The sequence below is a fragment of the Grammomys surdaster genome, unplaced genomic scaffold (genome assembly GCF_004785775.1).
Source record: "Grammomys surdaster isolate TR1022 unplaced genomic scaffold, NIH_TR_1.0 126546, whole genome shotgun sequence".
NCBI classification, from domain to species: domain Eukaryota; kingdom Metazoa; phylum Chordata; class Mammalia; order Rodentia; family Muridae; genus Grammomys; species Grammomys surdaster.
The window spans coordinates 11,195,279-11,218,142 of record NW_021621338.1 but is presented as its reverse complement, the minus strand read 5'-3'; the positions used below and the strand labels follow the sequence as shown (position 1 = coordinate 11,218,142).

The 22,864-nt window shown below is 41.9% G+C and overlaps 1 protein-coding gene across 1 annotated transcript in view; it reads right to left on the bottom strand.

Moving 5' to 3' along the window:
* LOC114614974 (ubiquitin-conjugating enzyme E2 E2) overlaps window positions 1-22,864 on the bottom strand; it is a 274,943-nt gene that overhangs the window by 40,935 nt on the left and 211,144 nt on the right. Inside the window, exon 4 of the mRNA XM_028760602.1 lies at window positions 16,137-16,269. Within this exon, the coding sequence (XP_028616435.1) occupies window positions 16,137-16,269 (133 nt within the window). The remainder of the gene's footprint in view (window positions 1-16,136; window positions 16,270-22,864) is intronic.

Genomic DNA, 22,864 nt, shown 5'->3' with positions numbered 1-22,864 from the left:
CTCTCTCTCTCTCTCTCTCTCTCTCTCTCTCTCTCTCTCTCTCTCTCATTTTTTGCCTCTTTTGAGGAAAAGAAGAAAAGCCTCCTAGTTTTGGATCTAGAAAGCCTCCAACGAAGCAGAGTAAGCTGCATTTAGGAAAGACAACTTTCAACGGCCTTTACCTTTCAAAATGTGCAAAAGGACTTCAGTATCTTTGGAGCAGATGTGACAGATAGTATGCTCATAAGACATAATAATTTGAAGCTAGAAAGATGCCTCAGTGGCAAAGAACACTGGCTGAGTTTCAGAGGACCCAAGTTCATTTCTTTGTACCTGATTGGTGGCTCTCAAATGTCTCTAACTCCAATTCCAGGGAATCTGAGACACCTTCCTCTGGTCTCTGTAGGTATCAGACACATATGTGGGGCACATATCTCAAGCAGGGAAATACTTATGCACACAAAATAAAAGTAAATCTTGTTTAAAAAGAACCATTATCCTGGTTATATCTTTTAAAGTTTTATTGGTATATTTTTATCATATACTAATGTGAATGAAGTATAATTATATGTCTTTCTCTTATTTTTATAGTTGAGGGTAGATCTTGTTAACACATTTGCATTAATCTAATTCCAGGAAGAGATGATATCTATTCTTGATAGGAGCAAAAAGTCTAAATTTTCATACTTCACAATAGCTGCTCTGAGCCATGGAAAACTTAGCTGTCCTTTCTCTGGTCCCTCTAGACCTGATGTGTCTATACAGTTTTTCTTCAAGGCTTCCCTGCCTATGTAAGTTGGCCAACATTGGTGTTCCAAAATGTGTATGCTGCTAGTAGGCAATGTTTCCTGTGTTCAACCTTTTATTTAAGAAAAATCAAAATATAGTGAACAGACTCATCAATGCTGTGACACTTTCCCAAACCTATTCTACATGACAGACATGAACAACATACATGCTTTTATTTTCCCTTGAAACTACTTATGTTTCAAAGATTATAAGGTTCTTTTTGCACATAAATTACACAATTATACCAAATTTAGAGGTGACAATCAAAAGCTGAACCATTGGTCTTCCAAAGGAAAAGGCTAATATAAAAATTCAAGGTCAGCTGACCAGGACTGAGGCTGAGCAAGAAGTACTCTGAATCCTGTCCTGTGACTGTCGTTGGGAAACACTGAGTCTCCCTGATATCATAGGTATTTGTGACAGCCTCAGTTTGCCATTTTAATACTTAGTCTTGATTTCCACCATGTTTCAACTCTTGAGATTCCCGCCTTTGACCAGCTAAGAAACTTTTCTTCCTTTGTGTTGTTCCGATGCCTACTCTGAGCCACTATGTGCCTATGTGCTGTTCTCTCTGGGTCTCCATTCATGAGGACCTCTCATGGTCAGAAACACCTCAGGATCTCATATACCAAGACTTCTGTTTAAACTTCAATGGATCTTTCAAGACACACTGCTCTAGGTGTGCTAAGAGATTCCGTTGTTCATTCCACCTGAGTATCCATCCCATGTGCAGTCACCAAAGGTAGATGCTGATGTGGAAGTCAGGAAGTGCATGCTGATAAGAGCCTGATATGGATGTCTCCTCAGAGGTCTTCAAAAGTCTGACATGTTCAGAGGCAGATGCTCACAACTAGCCATTGAACTGATAATGGGGTTCCCAATGGAGGAGTTAGAGTGAAGGCCATTGGAGCTGAAAGGGTTTGTGGCCCCATGAGGAGAGCAACAATACCAACCAACCACAGCTCCCAGGGTCTAAACAACCAGCCTGGGAGCACTTAGGGAGGGATTCAGGGCTTCAGCTGTATATGTAAGACTGGAGGGCCCTGCTGGGCATAGGTGGAAGAAGAGATCCTTGACCTCATGAAGGCTGGACGCCCCAGGGGGTGGGAATTTTGAGGGTGGGGAGGTGGGAGTTGGGGGTAGGTAGGGGTTACATCTGCAGAGAAGAAGGAGGAGGGGTGAGGGGATAGGGGGTTCCTGGGTGGGTGGGGGATGGGGTAAGGGGAGAACATATGAAATGTAAATAAAACATCCAATAAAAAAAGAGATTCCGGTGTTTAGGAGATGAGGTGGAATACATATGTCTTTTCCAGGGCCTTAGAGTTCTAGTGTCTCAGTGACCTGCTAGCATCCATTACCTATGAGAATACTCTCTGTCTTCTGTGGACATCTCTCCCTTGTTATCCCAGCTCACAGTGTTCATCATTCTCATCTAATTTTACATTTACTCTTGTACTTTTGTGTGCTCATGTTTTTCCTTCTATGTAAATAGAAGGCTATTTGAGAGGAGGGCATATAAGTCTCTTTAAACAGTCCAGGGTACAAACCACTGTACACATTTAATAGGGTGGGTGCACACACGCATGTATGTGTCCGTGTGTGAGTGTGTGTGTGTGTGTTTGTGTGTGTGTGTGTATGTGTATGCTTATGCTTATTGGGTGAACAAATGGCACTAAGATGTCTGAATATATTTACCGATGAAAAATTTTATATTCAAATATTAAGCTGTGCTGGGTAGTTACTGACTGCCTTCATAAGTTTATACAGGTAAGTACAGCCTAGGTAGGCAAGACTCCTGAAAATGGCTTAGTGGAGAAAAGCCACAGATTCTGTTCTTTATGTTTTAAAAACTGATTTCAAAATAATCAATCTGTTAACAAACTACAGGGGCAGTTACTGAAGTCTACAGTTTGTGTACTTGGATCTGGATTAGTTTCTAGGGGAGATACGAAAGACACAGAACATACATACTCTCCCCAGCCCTGGCCTTCAAGCCTCCTGTCGGGATCTTGCTTAAGCCTTCAAAGGGAGTTGTGTGTCTGTTGGAGCTCTTACTGTGCTGATACCCACAGACAGGGGGCAGCACATCTGCCCATGGTGCTAAGTTCCGTGAGGATCAGGGTTGGGCTTGTCTATTATCCCCAAATAGACACTCTTTACTACATTGAGATTAGAATGACTTCAAAGGTTTAAACAGATCTGGAAATAAGTTTTAGGGGACAAAAGATCTTTTTGGGTAAGTGAAGGACAAGTAAGAGACTCACTCTTGTGGTAAATGATGATAAAACGTTATCAGACGGCAAAGAGCAAAGACTTGTAACTCTACTCACTTATATTAAGCTTGAAAACTGCTTCTTTCATTAACAAGAAGAATGGTGAGGTTTTTAACAAAACTCTAGAAAGGATTATCAACAAATTGTTTCTTATACCTCAAAAATGATGTTATGATCAACAGGTCCAAGAACGACACACTGATGACAAACTGAAGCATGTGGGGCCAGTTCCTTTCTAGCAGCTTCCTAACAATCAGGGAAGAAGCAGACATAGAACACCAGCACTCCAGTGCTATAGGGCCTCAGTCCTTTGAGTGGCTGATGGCATCACACATACATGCAGTTTCCATCAAAGTGTGGCACCTCTGGACCTCTCAGATCCTTTGCCAATACCCCACAGGCAGCTATGGTCAGGCATATAAGCCACTGCCATCTGGCATAGTGTTAAAGCCCATGGACTGGCTTGGCAATCATAAATCGAAGCTTTATGGGGAAGTATTATGTATGACCAAGGAGACTGTAAACAACAGAATCTAAAAATCAATGGGCTGTTGCCCGGTTCTCTTAGGCACATCCTTACCTGCAGAGCTCTCTCCAGGCTGAACAGCATCCCAGCTTAGGAGACATGGAGTGGGCCTGACCGCAAATTTAGCCTGTTTTCTGTTGTAATAACAAGAGACTTGAGATTGAGCAATTTATAAAGAAAGTGAGTTTGCCTTCCTTGGTTCTGGGAGCCAGGTGATTGAGGCGCTGTGTCTGGTGAAAGCCTTCATGCTGCAAGTCATGAGACTTTCTCCATCTTAACCATCCCTAAAGGTTCAGATGCTTCTGGGCTTGAGGACTGGGCTTCTGTCCTTAAGAAACCTCACCCTGGCAATTACATTTCAGCCAGAATTTTGGTGAAGACATTCAAACCACATAAGTGAAGTGGGCGGGCACAGAAGAGTGCCACATCTGGATTGCTGAGCATTTTTTCAATGGCAGGAAGCACAAAAGGATGGCTCATGAAAACTATGGGCTGGATGTGGAAAACGGAAAGCTGGATGAACAGTTATTGTAGGGACGGACGTGAGCTGAACGGGAGGCTTATGAAGAAAACACTGCCAAGTAACCCCTGCCTAGGACGAGATCCAGAACATGAAGGTCCCTTAGGAGCACTCTTCTTTGTGCCTCTTTCCTGTCACAACCAACTGAAAAGGCAGCCACCATTCTGTTTCCTGCTGCTAGCCGTTAATTTTTCCTGTTCCTCCAATTTTAATAATCTCATGGCATCTTTATTTGAATGTCATACTTGTGAGGTCCATGTGTGTTGTAAATTCCTCTATATCTTTATTTCATGAGCATAGCCTATTCATTATATAAATACAGCACAGTATCTTCCCATGCTATTGTGGCTCCTTCCCCCAGATAATTTCCTGTTCAAATAAAGCAAAGTATCCGCTGTGTAACATAGAGAGGTGGAGGCAAAGGCTAAGTGCACACACTTACCCTAAGTTTGGAAAATTAGCATGTGCACTGAACCTTCATGATAGGACTTCAAATTCTGAAGTTATAAAAATGGTATAGAAAAATAAGCACGCTTATACTGCAGGTGATATCTATAGAAGAAACTACTTTGTTCCTGAATTCTTATCTTGCTCTGCAAAGTTTTGCCTATGTATCGAGGATCTAAACCTATACTGAGAAATGCCAATTACTTGTTTATAGTTTGTGTCAGCAGACGGTATGCATAAAATAGTGCCTAGATATTTTAAAGAAACCAAGAACAGCAAATTTCTAATAAGATAGAGGTGAAAAGCCCTCAAACTCCTCTAAGGTGGATTAATTTCTTGTTGAGACAGGCAATAGAATTGATGGCAGTCCTGGCAACACTTAATTTTAGGATGGACTGCATTGCTACCGGATGTTCTAAAGTGAAGTGTTTTACTTTCTGCTCAGTCTTTTAAATGGCACAAGATCAGGCTGCTCTGACAGAAAGAAAGCTCATGTCTTCCACATGTAGCTAATTCTCTGGGAAAAGAGCAGAGTGGAGCTGAGACAAGACAAGACAGGGTGGAAAGTGAGGGACCAAGCTGACTGAGTATTTCAACATTAATAAAATACAAAAGGCCAGAAGAGAAAAACAGATTTCAGAAAAGTTCAGAAATGATGAGGAAGAGGAATGCTAATTCATTCTATCACACCTACTATCTGCAAGACAGACAGGTTTCAGTTCTCACCGAGGGAGGGTAGAAAGAAAATGTAATGGCTCATTTATTTGTCTAAAGTTGTCAGGAAAGACAGAGCAAAGAACCCTGAAGATGAGGCTGAGGGATGAACCTGGATGGGACACATGTTGGTAATGGGTAACACTCTAGAGGTAGACAGAACAGGGGTGAGGCAGGTGGAAGGAGCATGCAGGACCCTGTGGGCTAGGCCTCTGGGTGTTCCTCTTGTAGGAGACAAAGGGGCCTGACAGATGGTGACCTGGCCTTTCTTTCTTATTTACGTTTATCTGTGACAGTCACGTGACTAGAGTGCATTGAGATCATTTTTACAGCCCACTGTCCACTCGCGTCACCCCTGCTGAGTCGTGTATGCCCATCTAGTCCACCTCCTGCCCTATGTAGTTTTGTACAGGCAGCCACAACTACTGTGTTTTCATGACTGCGATGGTCATGTGATACCAACTGTTGGTTTCTGTTTTGAAAATACTAAGTCCAAGCTGGGTGTGGTGGTGTGTGGCACAGTGAAGCATGCCAGGAAACTTGGTAAGGTTGAGTGGGTTCAGAAACCCCGGAACTCTCAGACCTGAAGACGTTAGGCATTTCATCTACTCCCGACCAGGTCTCTTTCATGTGACCATGACACCCCATAGAGAGGACCAGAACAATTGGTCACATAGGGGCAGTGCCCCAAAGCCCCTCCACATGCAGATGAGGCATTCCTAACATCTCAGACCAAGCCAATAGAAAGCATCTGCTTTTAGAACCCAACCCACCCCCAAATTTACATAAGACCCTGTCTGTCCACAAGGAATAAAGGTACAAGAATTACTTCATCAAAGATTGTCTGAGAGTGGCTGTCATATAAGAGCTGTAACACTTTTTGGGGAAGAGTTCTCTCCTGAAGGTCCGGAGCCAGCTGCGTAGTGTAGCATCTTGCCACTCCAGACCCACAGTGGCTGCTTCAATCTGATTCTCCCTTCCCCTTCCGGAAAGCAAAACTCTCTGGTTGCTCAGGCTGGGCCAGGGCTCTGCAGATCTCCCTAGACCAGCAATGGGACACTCCAGAGATTCGGACAAGAGGATGAGTTCAAGGCCATCCTCGGCAACACAGCAAGTTCAAGACTAGCTTGGGCTATATAAATCAAACTACAAATAACTAAAAACAATAATCTACTAAGTTGGAAAAATTATGTCACCTAAGTTTTAAGTAAGGAAGTGCTTTCTACAAGGACTCTCAATAGGAATGCAATTATGACCATGCATTCTTCCCTCCCTGTTGGAGTGGCTAACAGGGTTTTGATGAGCAATTTTGCAAGTGCTTAGTTTAATACTTGGGAGAGTAACCTACTGATTTCTGTTCTAGGCCTTTATCTTCTACATATTTTGTACAACCTACCCCAAGATAATGAAACATTACTTGTGAGAAAAAAATCAGAAATAATTACCCGTCAGGAGTAATTATTACCAATTAGTAATTATTACCAATTACCAATCAGGGACACTGCTGGGGCAGCAAAGCACAAGGTCAATAAAAAGTACTATGCAGACATGACACAGACCCACATGGTGGGATTGCCTTCTGGACATTCAGTAAGAAAATATGGAAAACAGAATGGGGCAAGAAGTATTAATATTCCTATATGGTCCTTGGGCTGTTTAACATCACTATATACTTTGTTTTTTCTTAAAAATCTATCTTAAACATGTAATACTCTGGTTTTCAAAGTAACTAACCAAAGCAGGAAATGTTCATGGAGGAAAGGAAATAAGAAAAAGGATGGAAATGAAAACAGCTTGTAAGACCACTGTTCCGTGCGGCTTCCTCTGAGTTCTGCTGCTTTCCACACAGCACAGGGAGAGAGGTAAAGGTAAATTCATGGGCAGGTACATGGAAAACATTGTGCACACACAGGTCTATAGTTTGGTAAATACCAAAATGGAAAGGTAAATCCATATTTAACTCTTGTTTTTGTTTTTTTGTTTTTCGAGACAGGGTTTCTCTGTGTAGCCCTGGCTGTCCTGGAACTCACTTTGTAGACCAGGCTGGCCTTGAACTCAGAAATCCGCCTGCCTCTGCCTCCCAAGTGCTGGGATTAAAGGCGTGCGCCACCACCGCCCGGCTCATATTTAACTCTTAATTCTTTCCTAGAACAGGAGTCAAACACACGTGTCCCATTTGCCTTAGAAAAGGGCACTGGGGTGATTTGGGAAGCCAGCACTGTCATCTGTAGGACCTCCTGGCTCCTGGCTATGATGTGTCAACTGGGGGATTCAGGACTAGAAACCAGGAGGCCAGGAAGTACAACTGCTGGCCTGTTACTTCCTATCTATAAGATAGAACTGCAGTCACTTCCTATTTGTAAGATCCAGCTTCCTGTGATGTCAGATTTTTGAAACAGAAAGCCTGAGAAAGGTCATACAGTTCATCTCCCTGTAGAGACCTACTCTGACAGCAGGGTGTTACTTTTAGCCTGTTTCATAGAAGATATCAGCCTGATCCAATTGTTCTGACTTTAATTTATTAAATTTATTTTTTAAATTTATTATAGTAATTAATTTTACTAAGATATTTTAAGTAATGTTGTACAAGCCTGCCAGCAATAATACTTCATATGAAAATTATATTTCTAATCTCCAAGTACTGAGAACATGAAAAATAGAAAATGTTACTTTCTTAGTTTTTCCAGTAATCAGTGTTTTCCTTTGGGAAATTCATTCTAAAAATTTGGAGGTGCAAAAAAATTTCACTTTGGGTCACCAATAGCACACTTCTATGTGTAAGATTCCTGATCTAAGAACCCCGAATCTCTACTGACTCTCACGCATGCATCTTGAGCTCTAATCTGAATTTTAGACCCATAGAGCTAGTAGTTGGGTACTGAGAACAAGTCCCAGAAGGTGCCCAGAGAGTTCCTCAGAGGAAATCCCATCTTATCACTTAGATCAGAGACCAGAGTCCTCATAAATGTCTGGTCAGGTGCCTGGAGACAGGACTGCTGTTGAGAACACTGTGTGTCAGCCAAGCATGGTACGGCTTGCTCAGGAAGATTTGGCAACTTCTGAGGATATTTCTCTTTGTCTTAAGGAGGCAAAAAGAAGTTAATATTGTTATGTTGTGGGCAGGAATCAAGGAAGTTGTTATGCATGCTACATCACAAGGGGCACTGTTCCCCAGCACATGGTTACCATGCTCAAAAGTCTTTGGTACCCAAGTCGAGAAAGGTCTGTTTTGTAGCATCTGGTTGTGACCTCTTCCCTTGAAGGGACCTCCGCTTGCCCACTTCTGCATGATCAGCATCACATAGCTACATGCAATGTATTTGTGAAAATAAAGGTAAGGAAGCATCTGAACATCATTGCTCTTGTTTTGAGTCTCCCAGCCTCACTGCTTCTCTGGCCTCAGCATGGCTCCAGATCCTACGTGTGCTCCTCGTCTCCATGTCCCTGGACTGCAGCTCACTCGTTTACACTGAGTAAAGCTCTGGAGAGCAGTAGGGCTCGGGTATGTCTGCTTTATAAGTTAGCCTTTAAAAGATATTTTAAAAAGTAAACAACCCAAGAAATCTGGGCAGGTCTCTGCTAACATATGGAGACTATAAGAAAAATGTGTCCAATGGTAGAACAGCTCTTCTACCAAAGCCCTGGGTCCACCACTCACCATCATTTTCTCCTGGCTGTTTCTCCTTACTTCCTATGAGATGAAGCTCATGTAATATCTACACCGACACTGCTTCCTCCTGTCCCCCCAGATTTGCTTGAGCCAGACTCTAAAGGGCTCCTACCATATCCAGAGACCCAGCTCCAAATCTGAGATTGGACTAATCAAGGCACTGGAGTTGATAAGTAGTCCAAGAAATGAACTCAGTGTGCCCAGTCTCCAGGCATAAGCAACACTAACACTGCACCCAACAGGTCAAGCAAATGCCACACTGTGAAAACAGGGGTGTTATGATTTTTCTTTACATGTACAATACTGTTTCCTATCCCATTTCTTAAGTGAATAGTAAAGAAGTTTTCACTTTAAGTTTTTAGCTCATTAACACAAGGGTCTGTTCCAAGTCTTGATCTGGGCCCAGAGGTCTTTCTTCTGGGCCTTTCTCACAAGGTTTGAGAAATTTGAAGCTGCTTTGACTTAATTCTAGTGAAAGACTTTCTCTTTATAAGATGAGTTCTTTTAGTGTTATCTTACTGTCTTTGTTCTTATGTTGCCCAGGGACATTCATAAAACAACTGTATCTTGTGACTAACAAGCATGGCACTTGTTAGCTTTTGTGTGTGGAACCCTGAAGACATCTACATAAACAGTTACCTGAATGTCCTCTTGTCGCCTACTCACAGAACTTCCCTGTGCAAGAGTGTCCTTTGCAGAGCTTAGCCCAGTTATGTTGGTAGTAATAACCATCAATGGCAGCTCTCGGGGCTCAGAGGGTCTGAGTGGAAATGGCCTAAGTAGATGACATTGGCTTGGGCAGTAAGCATCTTATGTTCCCAAACTACAAACTGTAACACAGTATAAAAAGCTAGAAAGGACACACGGTCTTTCCAAGACATACTAATTCAATTCTTCTCTCAGCCAAGTGGCTAATGTCTTCTTATTATACAGGCATATTAATTTGGTTTATAATTAATATTATACAGGCATATTAATTTGGTTTATAATTAATAAAAATTAATATAAAGCTGATATTCCTTGAACACATGACATCAAATTCTGGATTGTTGGTCTTTTTGGGGGGGAGGTATATTACAAACACAGTTACCGTATGTGCAGTTTTAAAGGGATCAAGACAGTAGTACTTCTTTTCTGAGACAGGTTCTCACTACAGATAGCCCAGGCTGGCGTCAAACTCACGATCCTCCTGACTCTTCTCTCTGACTGCTGAGATGAGAGGTACATACCATGGACAGACTTTCTTCTACTTGATCATCACATCTGCTTTAACATTTCACACCTTAAACGACAGCATGGCATTTCCTAGGGTTGGTCAAAAAGCAAGCATAAACCAAAGCCAAACAATATCCTGTCCCAAATCCTAGAGAGGAACACAGATCAAAACCAAGTACCATTGACTCACGGAATGAAAGCAGTGCCCTGGCCCGGCATGACACTGAGAATGAAAGGAGATTCTAACACTAATCAAATACAAAGATAGCCTGTAAAATAGGAAATGGTTTTCCTTTTAGGTTAGGGCTGGAAAATAATTCAGAAATCAGAACCTAGCATTCAACATACATTAATGCCCCAGTCTCTGAAAATCAGAAACATATTTGAGAAAAACCATCATTCTTTCACATCCTCCCTTTCTCTTTTTGAACAGTCTCTTTACGTAGATCTGGCTGTCCCTGGACTTGCTATGTAGACCAGCTGTCCTGGGACTCACTATGTAGCTCTAGCTGTCCTGCATCTCTCTATGTAGACCAGCATGTCCTGGGTCTTTCTGCATAGCCCTGGCTGTCCCAGGACTGGATATGTAGATCAGGCTGGAAGACCAGCATGTCCTCTTAAGCACTGACCCCTCTCTTCAGCATTTGTCTCCCCATGCTTCTGACAAAAGGGCTCTTGGAAAAATTCAAGATCAAGCACTCAAACTCTCTTTTAAATAGCCTTTCTTCCCCAAATCAGCTCTTGCCTTGTCACTTCCAAACATTCTGATGTACTCAGCTGAACCAGAATGCAGAACTTAAGAAGTGGTTCTTCTCCAGGAATTTAAGGTACTTTTATAGGGAACGGAAAACTCAGTTTAGAACTGGGTTGTATTCCATTTCCTGTGTGCCACTTATCCCTAAAGGGCCTTGGTTTTCTTATCTACAAGTAGGAAACAATCCACATTCTCTTTATGCAAGAGTTGTATAGGTTAAATGCATCCAACAAAGGTCTGACCTACTAGATGTTGCTTTGCTTGGTACGAATCGGTTCTTATGGAGTTTTGGTGAGAACTGCAGGAAGGAAAATACAACAAAGTACAGAGTGTGTGAGCAAGATGTGCCAGAGCCAAAGCCAGCTCAGGTCACGGTGGCAGGTTTCGGAGCCTAGGGACAATTAACTTTGTCACATAGGAAAGCCTCTTTGAGGTGGCCTGTGAATAGAATGAAGGGGGAATTGGTGATACAATTCTGGGAGAATTCAAAAGCAGAAAGCAGGAAGCGCAAACACAAGAGGTCATGGAGGAAGCAGGGCTGAGGTGTCTTAGGACAGAGTGAGGACAGTGACTTTGAACCTGAGATTCTGGTGCTCATTCAACAAGCCAGAAGCCACTGAAGGGTTTTAGCAAAGCATGGATACACAGAGACTTCCACTTGAGGTGGAGCTGCGTAGGGGCAGGCTTTGCAGAGGCAGAGAGCAGATAAGATAGAGGCAGCCACAGACATCTGAGGGAGCGGGACAGTGGATGGCCTTTGAGCCACATTGTCACTAGGGAGAGGCCATGGAAACTGTTAAGATTCATTACTAGCTTTGAGGACTGAGCCAGAATTTAGTCATAACAGTCTTCCTGAGAGACCAGTGATAGCTGTGAGCTTTTAGTCTGAGACTGTAGGGAAGTAGCATGGCCATTCCTGAGAAGGGAAAGAGTGGGAGATTTTGTCTGCTGGAATGGGGTGAAGCTATGTGATCAATAGTATTTCTTAAGATGTACTAATTTATGATGACTATTGACATTCAGGTAGATATGCCAAGTAGACAGTTCAATACATAGAAAAGAGTGGATCCTAGCCAAACTTGAAAGAACATATTCTACTTCACAACAATCCTGTGCTCTTCATACAAGGCTGGAGTTCAGGAGTGGGCAGCTGGTTTTACACAGTCCTTTGTGAAAATTACAGGGGACACACTCACTCTTTTTCTTTGTGCAGCTTTGGTAGGGGCAGTAATGGCAGGTGCATGACAATCACCTAGGCAGGGCGTGGTGACACTGTACCTTTCTAAGCTTTAGTTAGAGACCTGTTGAGCTTCCAAATGCTGAATGTCACCATTTCTTACTATAACTGGTCACCTTCGCTCTTCATAGAGAATTTTATATGTCTCTTAAGGTAAAAACTAACAAGAACACACACACACACACACACACACACGTACATGTATGTGTATGTATATGTGTGTGTATATATATATAAATAAATTATTTCTTTTGTTGTTGTAGCATAGTTAACATCTTTTCTTTTCACATCATATTCCATTATTAAGTATCTAGGTTAGACCTGAAAATGAAATCACTGCCACTGTTTGCTCCCTTTAAAATAAGTTACACTCCAAGTTAATTCAGAAGTTAAAGATGTACTTGGTACTTTTTGTAATAAGAACTATCTTTAAAAGCTTCTTAATATTATTCTTTGAGGGAGCTGGAGAGATGGCTCAGTGGTTAAGAGCACTGATTGCTCTTCCAGAGGTCCTAAGTTCAGTTCCCAGCAACCACATGGTGGCTCATGACTATCTGAAATGGGGATCCGAGGCACTCTTCTGTTGTGTCTGAAGACAGTGACAGTGTACTCATATACATTAAATAAATAAATAAATAAATCTTAAAAAAAGAGAGTTGCAAAAAAAATTACTCTTTGAGACGTTACTGCATCCTAACATTTAGAGAGTGTATGTGCATCGCACATGTGTGGAGGTCAAAGGACTACGTGCAGGCTTGGTTCTCTTGTCCTACTATGTGGGTACCAGGAACTGAACTCAGTTTGTCACACTTGGTGGCAAGCACGTCTATTCACCGAGTCAGCTTACTGATATTTTTCTTAATTTTGCATATACAAATACTTCTGTGTACATATGTAATTTTAATATTATTTTTAAAAACACCTTAGGTATATACTCTACCATCCCTTTCAGAGAATGTCTATTGTAAATACTGTTACCTAAAAAGATATTTTCTAGTAATAGGTGTGGATATTGACACAGCATGTTTGTCATGTGCAGAGGATGCTTGAACAAGTGAAAAATAACAAACACACTTACCTGTCTATGCACCTGAAAGCTCACTCATCTCGAATAAAAGTTCCAGATCCCCAAGAAAAGAAAAGAAAGCTGTGTGTTGCTATTCTACAGACAAATATATGACCTGTTACCTAACCTCATCCTTTAATTAACATGTATGTCATTAAAATCTCTGGAAAACAAAACATCAGAAAGAATGCCATGACATTTTCAAACTGTTTTATGTTTCTGTTTCCTTTTAAATGAAAAAGTATATGTACAAGAATATAACATAGTCCACACTACATTTTCTGCTGGTTTTATTTTAAGTGGGACTTTTAAAAGAAAGTACTTTCATACCCTTTCCCCAAATGAACAACTAGAGAACAGGACATGAAAATGCGAACCACTCCACTCCAAGCTGGTGTCCAGTGAGTGCAGGTTACAGCATGGGGGATGCTATTTTTAATATCTCAGACTGTTAGAGATCAAAGAGCAGCAAAATTCTGTCCCACAGTCATGTGGTGACAGCCATGATGTAAACTTACAGTTTTCCTGGAGGGTAAATTTGTCAACCTTTATCAGAAACTATAACTGTGCAACCTAACCTCTGTTCTCATCAATAATTTTCCTAGGCACTGGCTCAAGATTTTTTTTTTTTCAGATTGCAAGGAAAAAAGGTTGTATCAAGCAGAAAGAGAGCCCAAGGTGATAGGCAGGGAACAGGGCACAGATGACACAGAGTGTGGCCACACAGGAAGTGGAGGGGGGAGAAGTGCGGACATGAGCTTTAGAAGTCAACAAAAGCTCCATCTCCACTCGCTGCTTTCTTCTTTGCAAGGTATCTGCCTTTGAAACCCAGCTCTAAGACTGGTAACTTAGAAAGAGACACTTTTGCTTTTTCATATTTCCTGTATGATTCTGGAAAATGAACATTTAAATTGTGATTCTTCCTGCCAAAGTGGAATTTTCCCTTACAGGCTGTCCAGCCCAAATCAGGCAGTGTGGGGAGAGGGACTCTGTAATTCATCTGTCTTTGGACACTTTGGACAAAGAGAAGCCAGTGTTGTGGAAAGTGGGTGAGGTTTTTCTCATGAAAAACAGACACCTACATCCCTGCAGCTCACAGTTTCATGTTTTCCGCTTCTGTTCCATTTGGCCGTCCAGGTTAGCATCTGACCTGGTCCACACTGAGGTCCTGGCACTTCTGAGGACCGACAGCACATTCCTTTCATGCTGTTCTCACTAGTGAATCATCCATGGTGGCACAGAGAATATGGTCGGAAGACTGCTGCTGTACCTCTGGGAAACCTTGCCAAGTCTAATCTGAGCTCCCATATCTACAGAGAGCACTCTGGTAAGGCTAGGACAAGCCCCTTAACAGAAGTCAGTAATGAAGAATGCTTGTAACCTGCCACCTCCATGTGGGTTCTGCAAATTGAGCAGGGGACTTCTGGAATAGCAAGCTCTTAGCCACAGAGCCATCTCTCCAGCCTCCTCCATCTTGCAGTTCCTGAATATCCTTCCACTGTCTCAAGGCCTCTTCAAACAAAATTCTTTTACCCAATGTAGTACTTCTCACTTTCAGCTTTATCCAACCTAAAACCCGTTGTCATCCAGGTCATAGGTGCACACCTGAGATGTCTACTCCACTAAATAGGTCACCACAGGCTCCTGAGAGACAGATGCCTGGCTACATCTCTCTCTTTCACTTTGCACCCTAACTTGCAGAGGCTGCCAGAGAAAGGTCCACATGTCCCTGCAGGTGGCTTACAAGCCATTCCAAAGTAAGTGGAAGGCTAAATGGCTCCTGTCCACTCAGGAAGACAGTAAGCACTAGTTTCTCTATGGCTTTGTTCTGGAAACCTTAGTCTAGGTGGCCTCAGGGCCAGCAGTCCTGAAAGCTTTGTGCATTGTGTAATGTGGTAAGGAACAAAGGTTTGGGGTTAGTCAGCTCAGATCTTCCTCAGCTCAGATCTGGATACCCCGAAAGACAGTCGCCTGCACAATGCAGACAAATTGCTGGAGTTGTTACATATTTTTGGTATCAAAATGCTCTCTGGGTATCAGTGAAAAGGAAGGAAGAAAGCCAAGCAAGAAAAGTGAGGTGGAAGAAGCATGGGAAGTGTGAAGGCCAACCTACAGCCCAGCCATGCCTGCGTCAGATGCACAGAGACTCTCCTGGTGACGAATAGGCACAGCCAGTAAGTCCAGGGTCTTTCCTCTGCCAGAATGGAGCCTAAGCTCTAATAGCCTAAGGCAGTGGAGATGAATGAGAAGATATCCTCAAGTACACAACTTTATCTTAGTAGGAGAAAGTCCTATGTCTTGACTACACTGTGTGTTAAATTCTACTTCATTAATATGTTTTATTAATGGGCCATTATTAGAAAATACATACATACACACACACACACACACACACACACACACACACACACACAGATTTTGGCACTAGGGATTAAACCCAGGATCTCACCAACAACTTATGTTCCCAGCCCTCAAAATATTTCCGAATGAATTATCAAGATATCATTACGGTTTCTCTGGGCTTCAGGTGAGTGCTGGATTGTGGCGGTAGTACAGCATCAAACAGGTGTGGTCACCTTCTCTGTGAAGCCTCCTTTCCCCATAGCCTGGCTTTGCAGCCTGACCCTGGAGTAATTCCACTTTCCTATTTACACATACATGGCTAAAACATGGTATTTTCTATAATATAATTCTATAATATTAATCATATATGCAGAAATATACTATCATATAATATTAATCATATAACGAGAAAGAGTAATGAACCTGTGTAAAGTTAAGGTAGAGGAACAACGTAGAGTTTCTCACATTTTGTTTCCTTCTAAGCACAGTGGGTTCAGCGAAGCTGCGTATGTCAACAGAGCAGATCTGCAGCCCTATATCTCTGTTTAGTATGTACATATCACAACACAGATTGTTACAAATGGATGAATACATCATACTGACCTTAGGGGGTTTAAACGGATAGTCTGGTGAAAAGGTAATGTCAAGGAAGAACACCCCTCCTTCATAGACAGATCCTGGGGGTCCCAATATAGTTGACCTCCATTCATAAATGTTGTCTCCTTTGGGTCCAGCACTGAAATAAGACACACAAATGAGATGTGCATAGAAATTACATAAAGTTTGAAATTAAAAATATGTATTTATGGTAACAATAAATTGAGCCATTTCATAAAACATAATAAAGTTAATACATTAATTTTATCTATCTATCTATCTATCTATCTATCTATCTATCTATCTATCTATCTATCTATCATATTCTTCCTGTCAGAATCATTAGTCTATAAACAAAACATGCTGGTATCCATGTATCCAGCAGAGCCGAAGGTCCTATTGTAATGCTCACAACCTAAACACTATGGAGCAATTTTCCAAGGACACTAGTCTTGTATAAATATGAAATTATGTGTGAAGACCTGAAAAGGGTGACACAGCCCTGGGGGCAATGACAGAGAATTTCCAAGTGAGAAAGGCTAATGCAGAATGGCTGGCCTAAACCCTTGACTAAGCACTGAGAGCACAGACTGGTTCCTGACAGACACCGGGAAACAGCCACCAATCAGGAGACTCAGCCAATCAGAACCTCTTTCTCCTGCCACCCCATCTTCTAGATAAGACATGCTATTTCATGATTATATTTTATAACTTCTTCTTTGTTCCTCCCTAGAATAAAAACTCCTTGAGGAATAGATTTTAGTTATGAACTACACATTTGTTGGATAATGACAGGCTAATGGCTGGGCAGTCATATGACTGTGAGTGGCCAACATACACCGGTGTCTCCAGCAAATTCACTAAGAATAAAGCCCCGTGTGAATTCGAGTAGTGTTGCTTCTTTCCAGTGAGCATCAGTGCCGCAGTATGAGTGGAATTTAGCTTTTGGCACTGGGGCCCAGCTCAGTGGTACAGGGTTTGCTCAGTGTTCTTGTTCTTCAAAGTCACTGTTTCCCCTGCTCATGAGGAGCGGGGGAAACCCAAAATAAGAGGAAAGGTTTCCCCGGGTTCTTTTAGTTTTATCAGGTTATTATCTAAGTGAAATCCTCATCATTTAGTGGAGTGGACGATAATATGAACGCTTGGGAAAGAGTTTATTCCAAATGTCACTGCAACAAAATGATCACAACCAACATAAGACTATACAGTGATAAATTTTTTTAATGTAATTCGCCTCATTAGTGATCAAAGTAGAAGAGAAAACATTATTCTCATAGGTTAAAGAAGACTTCTCTTTTCTCCCTCCACTTTCCTTCTTCTGGAATCCATGTAAAAGTGAAACCTTTACAGTTTCAGTGATAGTTCATGTTTATAAACATAGAAATAATATTTAGATCAAGTAAAACTGACCAAATCTTAGGGCTCAATCATAAATTCATATTAATTAACAGGAAAAAGATTAATAATCTGTTAGAAAGACATCAACAGACATTTCTAAACGGTAGAAATAAAAAACTAAAATACTTAGTTTCATCAAAATTGGAAAAATAACAATTCACTTGGTAAAAATAAATGCTTTACAAGAAAAACAGAGTAGTGACAAGGACTTGGCAAAACCTCATTTCTACACACTGCATATAAACATGTTCAAATGTGCTAGAGAAGAACACACTGCTCTTCATAAAGACAGGAAGGAGGGAAAGTCTGTGCTTTGTAGCATTGTGGGTGGACCTGGAAGGTGCTAAGCTCAGCAAAGTCAGGCATAGGACAACAAACGCTGTGTGTTCTCAGAACTTATATATTAGTTAAAGCACTGGGCTCATACGGGGAGAGAGTAAAACAGTGGCTTTGAGAGCAGAGTATGAAGAGAGGCTGGTTAGTGAGTATGAGCCAGGTAGATGAGCACTTATATGTCAGCAATCCCAGAAAATGGAGCTGTATCACCAGAACTGTGGCTCCTGGTTGGGCAAAGAGACAGGAAGGAGCCAACTAAACTGCAGCCATATCTTGGTAGCTGTGTCATCCTTTTGTGGTTAGAAATCCTTGAAGTTCTAGCTAGGGTTTTCCTGATCTATCAGGGGAACTAAGGCAGTAGACACCCCGTTGCCACACATGCATACTAAGGCGAATGTGCCCACTAGACTGTGGCTTCAATATCATTTGCATTGTGTTCTGACCCTCTCCTTCCTTTCCTCCACTCATGGTCTTTAAAAAAGGATCACCAGGCAGTGTTGGCACATACCTTTCATCCCAACACTCAGGCAGAGGCAGAGGAGGCACGGGAGGCAGGGGCAGAGGAGGTAGGGGCAGGGGCAGGGGCAGGGGCAGAGGCAGAAACAGGTGAATCACTGTGATTTCAAGGCCAGCCTAGTCTACAGAGCGAGTTCCAGGAGAGCCAGGGCTACACAGAGAAACCCGAAGAGAGAAATCATCCATCACAATTTGGGAAAGAAAAAGGTCATTTTACCCCATCACCATGCCACCCATTTAATAGGCACAAGCCCTTAAACCACACAACATGGAATGCTGCTCCTCCTTGTTCAGACCACTCCAAAGCTCTCCAGAGTACACACTGCATTGCTCTGCGTTGCTAAGTAAAGCTCTGCCTAAACTGCCCATGTCTCTTGGCAGAATTCTTTCCTTTGAGAAGACAAGAACTCAGGAAGAAGTCTTCCAAAGATGCTATCTTTCAGGGGTACAACTGAGTAACAGGAACCAGTTTTAATGTCCTGTATTATAAGAGGACAACTATAGATGACAAGAGTTTATTAAATGTCTCAAAATATCTAGAAGCAAATGTTTTCTTTTAATGTTCTAAACACAAAGAAATGGCTCATGTCTGAGGTAAAGGACACACCAGCTCTTATCACCACACACAACTATACTGAGGTGTCACACTGTGCCTTGTTATATGTGTAATGGCATTTCAATCAAAATTAAAAGCATTAATAAAGAATGCAGATTTCAGTTCAACTGAACATACCTCTGTTATACAGCAGAGTGTCTACACTCATATCCCACAGACATGAAGCGGCTTTTGCAACAGCAATGCTGGCAGCACCTACATCCTGACTGGAAATGACTGGCTTACTCAGAGGAAAGCCAGCTAGCAGTGAGACCCTGCACATCAGCAGGAGCACATTGAGTTCAAAAGTGGCTGGACAGGCAGCAGAAGGAGACTATATTGTTGACACAACTATGGAGAAAAACTACGCATGAAGGAGGGGTTCAGAGGAATGGTTTCTTGCTCTTCTACCTCTTAGTTACTTTTCTATTGCTGTGATCACAACACCACGAACAACGCAACATAAAGGAAAGCATTTAATTTTGAGCCCAGGATTCCCAGGGGGCTAGAGTTCATGACCATCATGGTAGGGAGTATGACAGCAGACACGATACAGGAGAATTAGCTCAGAGTTTACTCATATTTGCTCCCAAGTAAGAGGCAGAGAGAGCTAATGTAGTGGACTTGGAAATGTAGCAGAGTTTGAAAACTCAAAACCTGACTCCTTCCACATATCTCCTCCCACAGGCCACACCTCCCAGTAATCCTTTCCAAATAGTTCCACCAATTGAAGACCAAGTATTAAAACACACGAGCCTATGGGGGGGCATCTCATTTACACCCTACTTCTAATTGTGTGTGGTAGGCTTAGGAGCAATGTTTGATAATCTAATTATATAACGTCAAGTATGTTCTTTTAATCAATTTTTTATTTTTCTTTTTTTGTTTTTCGAGAAACCCTACACAGGGTTTCTCTGTGTGGCCCTGGCTGTCCTGGAACTCACTCTGTAGACCAGGCTGGCCTCGAACTCAGAAATCCGCCTGCCTCTGCCTCCCAAGTGCTGGGATTAAAGGCGTGCACCACCATTGCCCGGCCTTTTAATCAAATTTTTACACAAAGAAAAAGTATGTGGGCTGGTGAGATGGCTCAGTTGGTAAAGATGCCTGCTGCCAAACCTAATGTCATGAGTTGATCCCCCAGGAAGTATACACTGTCGAGAACCCATTCCTGCAAGGTGTCCTCTGACCTTCATATGTACACTAGAACATGTATATAAACACACATATATACATTCACGTACACAAATAAGCACAAATGTAATAACAATAAGAACTGGGAAAAGTATATTAAAAGGGCTATAGATTGCTATGTGAAACGAGTGATCCTACAACATGTTAAAAGCAGAGTTCTTTTGAGCTGTAAAGTTTATGAACTATAACAATAACCAGCATTGGCAAGATGCACCCAAGGGTACAATAGTGGCACTTATATCTTAAGAGTAATTAACAGCATTTAGTTAGACTTAAGGTCTCCTCAATAGTAGAGAATTCATGCCTGGTATTATAAATCCAGCCAATTACTTGTGGCTGCTGAGATAGTAGACCACAGAGGAGAACCTATTACTACAATGGCCACTTTCTTAAACCAGTGCAACTCCCAATTGTATTCTAATACTGACCCTGATATCCACAAATAAGTGTTGCTTTCACCTCTCGCCAATGAAGCTTCTTTTTGCAGCATTTGGAGACAATTACAGACACCACATCTAGTCATAAGACAGACAACAATTGATTCTGAGATGCCCCAATCCAATCCAGACAACATACACCCATAACCCAACCCCTACACTTAAGGCTCAGGAAACATCATAGAAAGGGGGATAGAAAGACTCTAAGAGAGAGGCCCAGGACACCTATTGTCAGTAGGGTCTACTACATGAGACCAGGAAGCCACACCCATTACATATGAAAAAAACATATGGTTGACTAAACAAGAGCTATAACAATGACAACACAAGTTGACATATAAATGTGTATATGGTAATCTCACAAGACACGACCCACTGATGGAGAGCCACAGGCCATTAATGGGTGGTGAGAGGGGGAATAAGTATTCTCCAGGGACAAGTTCCTTGATGGATTATTCAATCCCAAGTGGTCAGCCCTAAACACATATACAGATGTCAACACTAAAAGTTAACAGGTTTTACACACACATACACACACACACACACACACACACCCCAATAAAATGGTCATAAATTTGAGGGGGGTCATGGAAGAAATTTGAAGAGGTAGAGGAGATGAAAATGATGGAAACAGCCGGGCGGTGGTGGCGCACGCCTTTAATCCCAGCACTTGGGAGGCAGAGGCAGGCGGATTTCTGAGTTCAAGGCCAGCCTGGTCTACAGAGTGAGTTCCAGGACAGCCAGAGCTACACAGAGAAACCCTGTCTCGAAAAACCTAAAAAAAAAAAAAAAAAGAAAATGATGGAAACATAATACTCATGTATGAAATTCTCAAAAACAAAGCAAAGCAAAGCAAAGCAAAGCAAAGCAAAGCAAAGCAAAGCAAAGCAAAGCAAAGCAAAGCAAAGCAAAGCAAAGCAAAGCAAAGCAAAGCAAAGCAAAGCAAAGCAAAGCAAAGCAAAGCAAAGCAAAAGCAAAGCAAAACAAAACACTAAATTGACCCAGGGTTGAGGGCATAGCTCATTGGTAGAGCATTCATCTACTGAGCATAAGGCTTTGCGATCAATTTCCCACACTATAAATAAATGTATATATTTTAAAGAGCCATGGACTGGAAAGATGGACTTTAATTCACAAGTGACTGTGTGAAAACAAAGGTTAAGTTGGGCTGGAGAAGCTGAGTCTCACTAATCTATGAAGATGAAGCCTTAGTCAATTTTATTTCAAGTATTTGGTCCCTTTCTCTCTTTTGTATTCTTTCTTTTGTTTTTAGGTTTATTTTTAATTTTAGGTGTGTGTTTGGTCTGAATTCAAATGTGTGTACCATATGCATGCTAGTGTGTGTGCTGGATCCCCTGGAACAGGAGTTATTGATGGTTGTGAGCTCCTGGGTAGGTGCTGGGAAACTAACTCAGGTCCTTTGGAAGAGCAGCAAGTACTCTTAACCACTGGGACCTCTCTTGAGCAATTCCTTCTTTAAATTATAAGAAGTAAAACCACAGTTCACCTAATGCATTGCAGAGGGGATCAAGTACACTGCACAGTAGTAAGTCCTTAAGGGACCAGACAACGTCCTGCCTATCCTCCGACTGCCGGGAGTGAGGCACAGACGCCTGCAACCTGGCCGGATGACAAGGGGCTTTCGTAGCAGCAGCCTCTTGCTGCCAAAAGAGCACATTCTTCAGATGAATAAGACACTTACATTCTGAGCTATAATTAAACCCATGGTGAACAGAGAAGTTTATCAGGAGGAAGAACTTAAGGAGAGTAAATTATAAGTCATAGTTACAACATTATCTCAAGGCAGATGGAAAGACTCAGTTAATAAACACACAGCTATGTTAAACAGTGTGTCAAAGACTTTCAAATGTGAAGTCACTCTAAGATGATCTTCCAGGAATGGAAACCACAGGTAGTTATATACTATACGGCCAACTTAATTTGTCACCACACAATGCCATCAACAGAAGGACTCAGGAGTAGAAGACAGATTCCTTAGCAAGAAGGGCACTCACTGTGGACTATTTAAACTCAATTTCTGCTCACAGAATTGCATTTGACTCTCAGTCAGAAACCCAGATTTTATTGAAGTCAGCTGTCTACACTACTGAAAGTGGATTGAATCAACACAGCTGATATGATCCTTCTGGGTTGTTTTATCTGACCAAGGTGTATCTTTTGAAGAAATGTTTATTCAGTAGCAACAAACTATCTTTAAAACAAACAGGCATTTTCCAAGGCACATGAATTACACACACACA